The sequence below is a fragment of the Phyllobates terribilis genome, unplaced genomic scaffold, assembly GCF_046119375.1.
Source record: "Phyllobates terribilis strain yellow unplaced genomic scaffold, ASM4611937v1 Scaffold_12__6_contigs__length_324123572, whole genome shotgun sequence".
Classification (NCBI taxonomy): domain Eukaryota; kingdom Metazoa; phylum Chordata; class Amphibia; order Anura; family Dendrobatidae; genus Phyllobates; species Phyllobates terribilis.
The window spans coordinates 163,181,339-163,194,668 of NW_027362772.1; the positions used below are offsets into that span (position 1 = coordinate 163,181,339).

Below are 13,330 nucleotides of genomic sequence, written 5' to 3' on the forward strand. Positions count from 1 at the left end.
AAGCCATCTATATGGGAATGTAGGTCATAAGAAGCTGAATAAAATGATTCCTTGATATCTGTGATCGGATGTTTTATTCCAGAGAAATCCATGTTTTTTTAATATGCGATTGAACTGTTAAGATCTATGGGAGAGACATATATCTCCCTGAGAATCTGTTTCCAGATCTTATTGTAAATGAAAGGGGTGGTTACCACTGTGAGACATGTAATGACTGACAGTCTGATCTCCTGATCTACATGTCTCACACTGGTAACGCCCCCTTTCATTTATAATAATCTCTGGAGGCATATTCTCAGGGATGATCTATGTCCGGCCCATAGATCTTAACAGTTCATTTGCATTTTAAGAAAAGGATGGATTTCTCTGGAATAACACATCAGATCCCAGATATCAAGGTATCATTTTATTCAACTTTCTACTACCTACATGCTCATATAAACGGCTTAGGAGGGTTGATCCTACTGACAGATTCCGTTTAAGCTGTCAATTCATCTAGAAGACCATCAGATAATACAACATCAAAGCAGGGTTAATTTCTGGACAAAGAAAGGTTTTCCCTGGCAATGGCAGCTGTTTGTAAATCCCCTTTTAATGGGGATTTCTGAAACCACATCCATGAGTAGCTGGGTTGACCGCCTTCAAGAAAGAGGTTAGCTTCATGCAACAGTAAAGTCATTCATTCAAGACCCGAACACTGTGTTTTGTCTCTATTTACCCAAGTGAGAGAGAAAAGAAGGAAAAAGAAGAAAAGAAAGTAGAGCCAAAGAAAAAAGAAAAAAAAGACGAGGATGACCCCATGGCAAATATCCCACCACATGTCTTGGAAATATTGAGGAACGCCAAACCAAACGAGTACGAAAAAATAGCTTTCCAGCATGGTATAACTGATCTCAGAGGAATGTTGAAACATCTCAAGAAAAAGAGAGTTGAAATACAGAAAACTGAGGGTAAGTGGGAAGTTTGCTTATTGATGGGCATTCCGAATTAACACTCAAGTCCGTAAGTCCCGAGGCGATGATCTTAGGCGAAATTAAAAAGTATCATTTCTGGTGGGTTCTCGATTTGCTGAGAAATATATTTAATGCCGGCAATACTAGAAACACACAAAGGGATTTGTGTTTTGCTTCTCATTAAGTTTCTTTTAGACTCTGATTTGCTTTTTTTTAGGTGTTTTGACTTGGTGTTTCGTTCTCTACTAAAATTTGTAAATCATGTCTTAAGTTAAACTAATTAATATCTGACCAGTTTTATAGTTATTATAACATTTCTTATAAGATTCAATGAAGCTGCTTAGCTTTTAGGACACGTTCACGCAAAAGTGTAAAAATAAAATTGGCCAATTTTCATCCAGAAAAAAGCGAATGATTCGACATTGGAAATGTCATCCGTATGCAACTATTTGTCCATTTTTTTTTATTCATACGTATACATTTTTATATCAGCAGTTAATAAAATTTACAAGACTAAATACTGTACAGTCTCCTATGTTAATAATTACAATATATTTGTAAAAAATGAATGCAATACTGATGATCCATATGGAATCCGATTTTTTTTTGTGCACTCATAGTAACGTAGGTTGAATAAAGACCTAGGTCCATCAAGTTCAACCTGTCTCCCCCAATTGTACTCCCCATACCAATACTACACTAACTTACTGGTCTTGAAGAGTCTCTAGAGTGCAGCTAGTGCGCACTGCGTTTTTTTTTTTCACCTGGACATTCGATTTATGTTAAAAAACTCATCTGCACAGCCTAAATGAATAACATTGGTCCAAGTGCCCTTATGTGAAGTAGCTGGACATTTTTTATAGGGGTCGCTCACACAAGCGTATAACATGGCCGAGAGATATTCGTTGGGCAGTGCAGATCTGTGATTTTTTTTCTCATGCTGTGAGTGGCTCCGGAATTTGGATCACACTCACCCATACAAGTATACAAGTCTATGGGTGCGTTCGACTATTGGAGTGCACTCGGATGTCATCCGCTGACTCAGACAATGGAGAAGATGGAGAAATTAAGTTCTCCATCTTTTTCGCAGTTGAGCTGTGGTTCTCTTATGTGAGAGAATCGGATCACACCAAGATGACACTCGGATGAAACTCTAATAGAGTTTGATCTGAGTGTCATTAGCATAATCGGCTTCTTTCTCTTTTTTTGGCAGCAACTTCATGTTCCCAATTTTCATTGCTACACCAAACACTACTTTCATTACTTTTTATTGCTAAGATATGCCATCACTTTATGATCTCTGGCACCCTTCCAATCCTAAGGGTGAAGGGACTAAAGTGCTGGTAGAGTGCTGAGTGAATAAATTCGAGTACAATTGAATTCTACTCAAATTTTACAAGAATTCGCATTTTCCAAAATGGAATCCTCTTCCTCGCAGATCCAGCAACCGCTGATTTTTGAACCGTAATGGCCATCAAAAGGTTGGAAAATTAAAAATTCCGTATACCCTTATACTCACCTCACTGCTCATCTCTTGTTACTTACCGCCACCTATTCAGTCCTCGCTTCATCTTCTGATCCCCCACCAGTTGTGATGGAATCTATGGGCATCTGAAGCTGTACCGGGACTTTCACAGTTTTTGGAGGGTTCTGCGCATGTGTGTAAGAAGGTTGCGGCATACATCGTGATGTTTTGACACCACAACCTTCTGTGCACTTGCGCAGAACCATATCTGGCACGTGAGGGGCTCGCGAAATCCAGTGCGAGCGGCGGAGGGGGGATCAGAAGATGCGGTGAGGACTAGATGGGAAACAGTGATTAGCCGAGGGAACGGAAAAGTGAGCTGTAAGTATAAGGATTTTCTTTTTACATATTATGCTTATTATACTCTGGGGTCTAGAGGGACTCCAGAGCATAATAAGAGACATAACATTTATGGAAAATAATTTTCTGCAAATTGAACTTCCTAGGAAAATCCGAGCAAACTTTGCCTGATCTGTTCATTTCTAAGGTTGATACCTGTCTAAGTTTCTCCACACAACTGCGATCTCTAACACACATCAATGAAGGAAACTACAGAAAGCCCATTACATTTTAGTGGGGGGCCTATGGTGCTGCTGTGCAGAGAAAACAGTGAAAATTGATGCAGCTCTAAACCAGCACTGTACCCCATTCACTCTGAGGTTCTGAGGGGGTCCAAGATGTCAGACACTGACCGAATTTCAAATAATGGCAAATCCCGGCATATGCCTTTTTTTCAAATATATTTAATATTAGAAGATATTTTTAATAATTGAATGATTGACTTAATTTCTTGTTTTTTTCTGTAGCTTTTACCAGGAAGCTTGATAACTGTTACACTGTAGACAGACACCAGAAGATTAAAATACACGTGGAGGTCTCAAACCCTGATCTTCCAGTAAAATGGATGAAGAATGGGCAAGTCATTAAACCCAGTGCCAAGTAAGTAAAAATCTGAATAGTGACAGTATTGGAAGAAGTTTGTATTAATTCTCCTTTGACCTTTAAAAAAAATAATAATAAGTCCTCAAGGTGGATAATCCCTTAACATAGATTTCCAAAACCTTTAAGGTTTTGTACCTAGATGACACCAAGCTCACCATGTTCATCATCAATTTAAGACAGTGGGGTGTGACCGCAAACCAGTCTGTGCAGAAGGGGGGTTCCTAATCCAGCCCAGGTTGGGGAACATTATTACAGGAAGGGGCCAGGATGGGGACATTTTTCCAGGAAGGGGCCAAAAATGTGCACATTATACCAGGAAGGGGCTTGGGATAGGGACCATTATTCCAGGAAGGGGCCCTGGATGAGGGACATTATACCTGGAAGGGTCCAGGATGGGAGGCATTATTACAGCAAGGTGGACATCATTATATGGGGGTAAATACATATTTCTTTGTAGGATCTATAACACTACAAGGGCCCATACATCTGACCAACATGCGGTTGAGGGCCCAGGTCCAAATTTAGCACCAGGTTCCATAGGACTCTAGTTACACCACTGTTTTAAGATCATTATCAGATCTTATATTTTGAGCTGGAATGGACTTATTAGGTAAAGTTGTATTAGTCACCATTGACTACGTAGATGGCGTGTGTAAACAAATGAACACAGATTGTCATAAGGCAGTCCCAAAGTAACCCTACTAAGAAACCATAAACTAGCTAGCACATATGAAATTCCATCTGCGGCTCAGATGTGAGCTATGAATTATGTCTGAAGAATTATATTTACAGCCCCACCTGTCTTTCTTATTGGGGTTCCCCTAGTCTAGTGCAATTAGATAAGCCAGTGCTTCCTACAGGTATATTATACACAGGGCAGGGTATTGGCATTATTGTGTTAGATATACTGGTCTATTTTCTTTATTAATGCTAGACCACCGCCATGGAGGATCAGAGGCCAAACAGCAAAATTAAATTGAGGTCCCTTGAGGACTTCCTATTTGGTACAGTCTCGAAATAAACAAATCGATTGGTGACCAATCAAATTTGTCTCGGATTTCATGAATTCTCAATCTGTCATGATTCGATTAGCAAAAACCCAGCAAAAAAGGAGGCCATCCATGATGCTTGATTCTTTATACTCACCATTCCTAAGCCTGCCTCTCACCTGCTCTGTTGCCGCAGCTTCTCGCTAGATCATCTACCTATTCCCTCTGCTCACTTTTCACTCCTTGGATCTTCTGGCACTTAGTCTTACATGGTCCTCTGGTCAGTGAATTTCATTGCACCCTAGGTGATCATGTGATACTTATGTCTCGAAGATCCAAAAAGTGAAGAGTGACCAGATGGAGGGAACGGAGGAGCTGTGGCAGCAGGACAGTTGAGAGGCAGGCAGAGGACCGATGAGTATATGCTTATATTATTTTTTATTCTTGGTCTTTTCTTTATCATGCTTTGCGGTCTGGAGAGACATCAAAGCATAATAAATGTTTTTTCACTGCAATTTCACAGCAATTTCGATTAAAATGGATGTTATTTGATTCAAGCAAAACTGATCAAAACAGATTTTTGGAAATTCGCTCCTCTCCAGTAAATATGCAGTTGACCTTAATTTTACAAACAGGAATTTTAATTCACAAACATTAGAATTTCCAGCAAATCTAACTGAATTCTGATTTACCTGCATAATTAGGTAACGGCTACATCTTTTTTATTGACAGATATGTATTTGAGAATATTGGTCTTAAAAGAATCCTGACTATCAATAAATGCACTTTGGCTGATGATGCAGAATACACGTGTGTTGTTGGTGATGAAAGGTGTTCCACGGAGCTCTTTGTGAAAGGTAAATGAACTCTGAGACACATGCTCATTTAGGGCTCATACAGACTTCCATGAAACCCGGACCAAGCACAGACAACAAAGCATGGACTACATGTGTCTCCTGTAGTGATGAGCGAGCATGCTCGCTATTGCTCGAGATGCTCGGCGCTTGCTGAGTATTTCCGGGGTTGCTTTGCGGGAGCTCAGGTCCCTTCCCTGCATGTTTGGCGCTCTTTTGAGAGCCAATTAACATGCAGGGATTGTCTGCCACTCACTGTAATGCCGCAGCCATGTGTTAGTTGTGGCATTACAGTGATTGGCTGGCCGCACAGCATCAACAGGTCTATATAAGACATGGTACTGCCATGCTCGTCACAGTCTACTCCGGAATCAGGCAGTGTAGGGAGAGCTGCTGCTGAGCTAGGGAGAGATGTGCTTGTTTCTTAGTTAGTGTAGGTATTCCACCATATATTATTCACATATCCATCTCAACTAACAGTCCTTCTGAGGACTAATCCAGCTGCATAGATATCAGTGCTAGGCAGGCAGGCAGTGTGTGTGGCAGACTGCAGTGCATATAGCAAGAGGGTCCATTCCAGTTCTGTCTGCTGGTGCTTTTACAGATATTTCTAGAAATAGCGGCAGGTATCAGGGGCTAGGAATAATTTTTTTGGATCTTAATCCTGATTATCTGCTTTAAAAGCAATCCAGAGAACATGTTTTTCTGCTCCATTTGCTTGTTGGCACTGCAGAATACAGCCAGATCCTTTCCATATTACAGCGCTAAAAATCCATCTTTTTAAAACAGTGGTTTGTCTGTCACATGGATCACATATAAGTGCGCTGAAAATTCTGCCATTTCTGGCCTCTATTGAAATTTTGTTGCAGTGTGTCAGTGAAGTTAGTGACACAAGGTCACTGTTAAAAATAGTTACCTAAAGGCCAGCTATTTAAAACTGTGGTTTTCCATCACACATATCATTGCGGTTCAAATCCAGCCATTTGTAGTGAACGCAGAAAATATTGTGCTCCATTTAAAATGGGCAAGGCGCGTGGAAAGGGACGGGGGAGTGGACGTGATGATGATGATGGTGCATGCAGAAGACGAGGCTGTGGGCTAGCTGAAATTTTGCCACAACAAACACCCACATCTTCTCGCTCGACCTTCCTGTCCCAATTAATAGGGTACCGCAGAACACCACTATTGAACACAGAGCAGTGTGAAAAGATAATTGGTTGGAAAGCAGATAATGCTTCCAGTCACTTAGCCACCACCACCCTGTCTTCCCCATGGTCAAGTCTCAGTGGCCGTGAGTCTGGACCGCATATTCCTCACCCTGATCCTCCTTCCTTACACCATGCCGAGTGGCCAGAGACAATTGATCCCACACTTTGACACTCTGAAGAGCTGTTCACTTTTCCATTTATAGATTCGGGTCTCTTGCTCGGTCCACTTGAAGCGGGACAAGAAGAGATCGCATGTAGCGATGCCCAAATATTTGAGCAGCCAAGGTCACACGAAGGTGATGGTGGGAAACTGTCACAAGAGGTGGACGATGATGAGACACAATTGCCAGAAAGTCAGGAGGAGGACCAGGGTGCGGAAGTGGAAGACGAAGTGGTGGATGATATAATAACTGACCAAACCAGGCAGGGGGACATACAGAGTGAGGATAGCAGCACACAGGGGGAGGGAGGCATAGCACCACAACAGGCAGGAAGAAATAGTGTGGTGGCCGCAGACAGAAGGCGGGCAACTGTTCCCCACAACATCAACACGACGGAAGTTGTCAGTACAACTGTTAGGTCTTCCCGAGTCTGGTTGTTTTATAAAGACTCTGCCGATAACCCCAAAAAGGCCATTTGCACCACAAGCCAGGCCAGCATCAGCAGGAGTAGCAAAACTACCATCCTGACCACCACCAGCATGATCAGGGACATGACAGCAAAGCACATGACTAAGTGGGCCGAACCCCAGAGTCCAGGAACAGTGTCTGCGGGTGGCACCACTGCTTCTTCCGCTGTTGTGCATGCAAGCCAATCCTCTGTCCATGAAACATGTGAAGATGCCTCCTGCTCTGCACCTGTCATTGCACACTCTCCAGTAGCACCATCAGCAAGCACGTCCTTGTCCCAACGCAGCATTCAGTTGTACCTACCCCAGTCCTTGAACGCGAGCGCAAATATGCAGCCAACGCCCCACACGCCTCACTACTAAATTCACACATTTCATGACTGCTTGCTCTCGAAATGTTGCCTTTTAGGTTTATGGAGACCGAAGCTTTCTGCAACCTCATGGCGGTGGCCGTCCCTCGGTACTCAGTCCCCAGCCGCCACTATTTCTCCCGCATTACACGGGCACAACATTAGCCGTGCCCTCAACAACGCAGTTACTGGGAAAGTCCACCTAACCATGGACACGTGGACAAGTGCTTGTGGGCAGTGACGGTACATCTCACTGACGGCACACTGGGTTAACATAGTGGAAGCCGGGACCCAGTCGGACCTTGGGACAGAACACATCCTCCCGACGCCAAGGATTGTGGGCCCTGAGTCAATCAGGGTAGCCCCAAATTCTACAGCTTCTGCACCTCCTCCTCCTCCTCCTCTTCAGCATCGATCTCTGAAATGACCACTACAGCACTGCCTTAGCCAAGCAGCAACAGGCTATGCTGAAGCTAATATGCTTAGGTGACAAACCACTCAACGCTGAAGAGTTGTGGACAGCTCTGAAAGAGCAGGCAGATCTGTGGCTGACACCGCTGAACCTACAGCAAGGCATGGTCATGTGTGACAGTGTCCGGAACCTGCTGGCAGCTCTGAGGCGAGGCGAACTCACACATGTACCATTCCTGGCCCATGTGCTTAACCTCATGGTTCAGTGGTTTCTCAAAACGTACCCGGAGGTGCCGGATCTGCTCGTCAAAGTACGCCGCCTGTCAGCTCATTTTCGCAAGTCGGCTACAGCTTCCACCGCCCTTGCTGTGTTTCAGCAGCGTTTGCAGCTTCCAGCTCACCGAATGGTGTGTGATGTCCCCACGCATTGGAACTCTACATTGCAGATGTTGGGAAGGATTTGTGAGCAGAAGAGGGCAGTTGTTAACTACCAACATCAACAAGGCCATCTGTATTCAGTTCAGACTCCACACATAAGACCTCAGGAGTGGACATGGATGTCAGACATATGTACCATCCTCCAAAACTTTGAGGACTCCATCAAGATGGTGAGCGGTGATGATGCCATAATTAGCGTCACCATCCCGCTTCTCTGTCTTCTGAAACACTCTCTGCTCACAATCAAAGAGGATGCATTGCAGGTGGAGCACAAGGAGATGAAACAAGGAACCATACAGGGTGATTACACACAGGCCAGCTTCATCTCATCCCAACATGGATTGGGTGACAATGAAGAAGAGGAGGAATAATAGGAGCTAGTTTCCTGCGTTTTAGACGGTTCTACCTGCACAACTGTCATACCGTCTGTTCAGCGTGGATGGCCTGAGGACAGTTCGTTGGACAACCAAGGAGTACAGGTGAGAGAGACACAACTCCAATCCAGCAGAGTCAGGGGAACACTGTCAAAGTTCTGGGACAGTTTTCTCAGACCCTCCCATCATACAGGCCCTGAGGCGTGTTGTACTCTCACAAGGAGTGTAAAGCTTGGGAAGATGGTGAGGGAGTACCTTGCCGACCGTACCAACGTCCTCCATGATTCCTCTGTGCCTTATAATTACTGGGTATCCAAGCTGGACACGTGGAATGAACTAGCTCTCTATGCCTTGGGGGTCCTGGCCTGCCCTGCCGCTAGCGTTTTATCAGAGCGGGTTTTTAGTGCCGCCGGTGGAATTATAACCGATAGGCGCATCCGCCTGTAAACTGAAAATGCTGACAGGCTGACTCATATAAAAATGAACAAGGGCTGGATTGGGCCAGACTTCTCAACACCACCAAATGATAGCAGCGTAGCATAAACTCCAATCCTGTGTCATTTTTTGGGAGGTCTATTCCCATGCACCTCTTCACTCCTACACATGGGTATACGCTTCTTGATTTTGTCTATTTGCTCTTGTCCTCCTCCTTCTCCTCATCGTCCATCACCATATCATTCACCACCATATCTACCATATCACCTCCTCTACGTGTCTTGCAAGGGGCACTGGAATTCCTCCAAATTTTTTTCAGCTTTTGCATTCACTGCATAGGCAGACACTTTGGGAGACCCACTTCCTAATAATGGGAACATTGTTTTTAGGAGGCTTTCCGACCTCTACGTCTCTTCCAAGGGGCATTGGAGTGCCTCCTAATAATTATCTGTAAAAGTATACTTAATAGTCCGAACGGGACAGAACATAAACAAATACCATAAAAACATTATATGAGGGAGGGATAATAGGAGAAATATAGTTTGCAGTCAGGCTTGCCCTATACTGCCCTTTTTGGAAAGGAATGCCTTGCCTGACAGCGGAGTGTTTGCACCCTAGCGATTCGGAGTGGTGTCCCCGCTCCTCTCAACTTGCCTGCTATATGTGATTTTGACCTATTTTTGCTGAAGAATGATAGATATAAAATACAGTATGTATGTAGATTAGTTAATTTTTATAGACTAAGTATTGTTTTCATTTTTTTTCATAAATGAATAGTACATAAGAAATTTTGTAATATGTCATATTCCCGAAATCTGGTTCTTCGTGATTAAAATATGTCTTCAGTGAATACAAATTTTCCCATTACATAGATGACAGATGGTGTTTAAAAAAGTCTATGGAGAACTGTAACTGTCTTTTCTGGAAAACTTAAAGCAGAATGTCTGTGTCTTCCTTTAACTTCTCCTTCATCCATAGAATCTAAGGAGCATCAATTGTCACCTCCTATCTCAGTAATGGGACAGTCTGTCTTCACTGAATACAGATTTGACTTCTTTTACCCATGAATTGAGTGTGAAAAATCAGTCCAGGAGGAGAAAGAAGCAAACCTGATAAATTATTTTCTAAAGTTTTTTATTTTTATGTGTACTAATAGCAGGGCCGGCGTCAGCACCCGGCGCACCCGGGCAAATGCCGGGGCCCTGAGCAGGCAGAGGGGCCCACTGGCGGTCGCGCACCCCGCTGGGCTATGGGCGGAGGAGAGCGGTGTCAGCGCCCGCCCTTCTCTGCCGCTTGCTCAGGGCCCCGGCAGCCCGATACTTACCTCTCCCCGTGCCTCCGCAGATCCGCTGTCTTCCTGCTCTGCGCTCCCTGTGACGTCTCAGGTCAGAGGGCGCGGTGACGTCTTTTCACCGCGCCCTCCCCTGAGCCGTCACAGGGAGCGCTGAACGGGAAGACGCCGACAACGCTGGAGTTCGGAGCTGAGCAGCGAGCAGCGGGCAGCGGGCAGCGGCAGCAGGTGAGGAGAAGGGAGGTGAGTATTTGATTTTTTTTTTTTAATGTATGGAGGCATGGGGCATTATAAAGAGGGGGGGGGGACATCCTGCATGGGGCATTATATAGAGGGGGGGCATCCTGCATGGGGCATTATATAGAGGGGGGGGCAGCCTGCATGGGGCATTATATAGAGGGGGGGGGCAGCCTGCATGGGGCATTATATAGAGGGGGGGGACATCCTGCATGGGGCATTATATAGAGGGGGGGGGACAGCCTGCATGGGGCATTATAAAGAGAAGGGGGGGGCATCCTGCATGGGGCATTATAAAGGGGGGGGACATCCTGCATGGAGCATTATATAGAGGGGGGTGGGACAGCCTGCATGGGGCATTATAAAGAGAAGGGGGGGGCATCCTGCATGGGGCATTATAAAGGGGGGGGGACATCCTGCATGGGGCATTATATAGAGGAGGGGGGGGACAGCCTGCATGGGGCATTATAAAGAGAAGGGGGGGCATCCTGCATGGGGCATTATAAAGGGGGGGACGACATCCTGCATGGGGCATTATAAAGGGGGGGACGACATCCTGCATGGGGCATTATAAAGGGGGGGCAGCCTGCATAGTGCATTATGTGGGGGGGAACAGCCTGCATGGGGCATTATAAAGGGGGGGACGACATCCTGCATGGGGCATTATAAAGGGGGGGACGACATCCTGCATGGGGCATTATAAAGGGGGGGCAGCCTGCATAGTGCATTATGTGGGGGGGAACAGCCTGCATGGAGCATTATAAGGGGGGGCAGCCTGTATGGGGCATTATGTGGGGGGTAACAGCCTGCATGGAGCATTAAAAGGGGGGGGCCTGTATGGGTCATTATGTGGGGGGTAACAGCCTGCATGGAGCATTAAAAGGGGGGGGCCTGTATGGGGCATTATGTGGGGGGTAACAGCCTGCATGGAGCATTGTAAGGGGGGGACAGCCTGTATGGGGCATTATGTGGGGGGTAACAGCCTGCATGCAGCATTATATGGGGGCCAGTATCCTGTATGGAGAGTTATAAGGGGACCGGTATCCTGTATGGAGCGTTATAAGGGGACCGGTATCCTGTATGGAGCGTTATATGGGGGCCAGTATCCTATATGGAGTTTTATAAGGGGACCAGTATCCTGTATGGAGCGTTATATGGGGCCAGTATCCTGTATGGAGCTTTATAAGGGGACCAGTATCCTGTATGGAGCGTTATATGGGGGCCAGTATTCTGTGTTGAGCGTTATATGGGGGCCAGTATCCTGTATGAAGCGTTATATGAGGGCCAGTATTCCGTATGGAGCCTTATATGGGGGCCAGTATTCTGTGTGGAGCGATTCACCGGTTTCTGAGCTATTGTAGAATTTACAATAGATATCACTCATGTAATGTAAGAAGTGAAATCTTTGCATTGTACTATATATATATATATATATATATTTCTCCGCTGTATCTCTGCATCATGAATCGTGGTATGTGTTAAAGGGGCCCACTGAGACTCTTTCGCCCGGGGCCCAGAAAAACCTGGAGCCGGCCCTGACTAATAGTTTTAAGATGCAAATTGTCTCTTCAGAGAGGAAGAGGACAAGAACTCTAGCACCATCTATTGGAAGCAGCGATCTTAAAAGTCAATAATCAATAGTTGATATTTACTTTTAGGAAAGCTGCTTCCAATACATGACGCTAGAGCTCTAGTCCTCTTCCTCTCTGAAGAAACAATTTGCATATTTAATTTCCCAGAGGAGCATCCATGGCTTATAAGTATCCTCACCCTGACATGCCAGACTTGGCTTGTCACTCTCCACAAGAAGAAACGTTAACCATTAGACCACAGTCCAGAGCCTCTCACCCAGCCAACTCAGATCTCACACTTTGCACTGATGAGGGGCAACACCCCGAAACACCATATCTTCAAATTGAGACTCTGATTTGGCTTTTATCCTTAGTCATATGTTAAGGCTCGTTAGAGTCAATATAAACTTTCAAGATTGATACTTCCAATAAGTGGTGCTAGAATTCTAGTCTTCTTCCTCCCTGAAAAGACAATTTGCATATTTAATTTCCCAAAGGCGCATAAATGTCTTATATATCTCGACATTCTGACATGCCAGGATTGGCTTGACACTCTCCACAGGGAGAAACGTTTCCTTTTAGACATTAGTTTTAAGAGTAATTTTTATTTCATACACTAACTAAATTACTAGATGTCCTGGAGATTTCCAAGTTTTTGTTTATTCAGGTAAGAAGGAGAGCTCTTGAAATCTTAGCACCACAGGACCCAAAGTGCGAAGTTTTAGCTTTAATAAATTAGTCTCATTCTGTAAAAAAAACAGAATGTTCACATTTTCGAAAATTGCCCTTTACAAAAACATAAGACAAAATAATGTCTAAGGTGGACATCCTTCCTTTATATTTCATCTAAATATATAAGGTGAACATCTTTCCATTAACATAGTGCCAAACCCATAATCAAAATATTTTTTGAAAGTTACGTTTTTATTTTATTTTTTTATTAGAGCCTCCAGTGACAATTGAAAAACCCCTCGAGGACCAACAAGCATTTGTGGGTGATAAAGTGGAATTAGAAGTGGAGGTGTCAGAGGAGGGAGCTCAGGTGGTCTGGTAAATCTCACAATTCTGTTATTTTTGTTATTTCACAACACAAATGAAGCTCTGGTATATTAAGTTACCTTTGT

General features: G+C 44.5%; 1 protein-coding gene across 1 annotated transcript in view; it reads left to right on the forward strand.

The window, feature by feature from the left end:
- LOC141172357 (myosin-binding protein C, fast-type-like) overlaps positions 1–13,330 on the forward strand; it is a 317,409-nt gene that overhangs the window by 252,544 nt on the left and 51,535 nt on the right. Inside the window, exons 10-13 of the mRNA XM_073656475.1 lie at positions 724–950; positions 3,285–3,417; positions 5,142–5,266; positions 13,151–13,256. Of these exons, the coding sequence (XP_073512576.1) occupies positions 724–950; positions 3,285–3,417; positions 5,142–5,266; positions 13,151–13,256 (591 nt within the window). The remainder of the gene's footprint in view (positions 1–723; positions 951–3,284; positions 3,418–5,141; positions 5,267–13,150; positions 13,257–13,330) is intronic.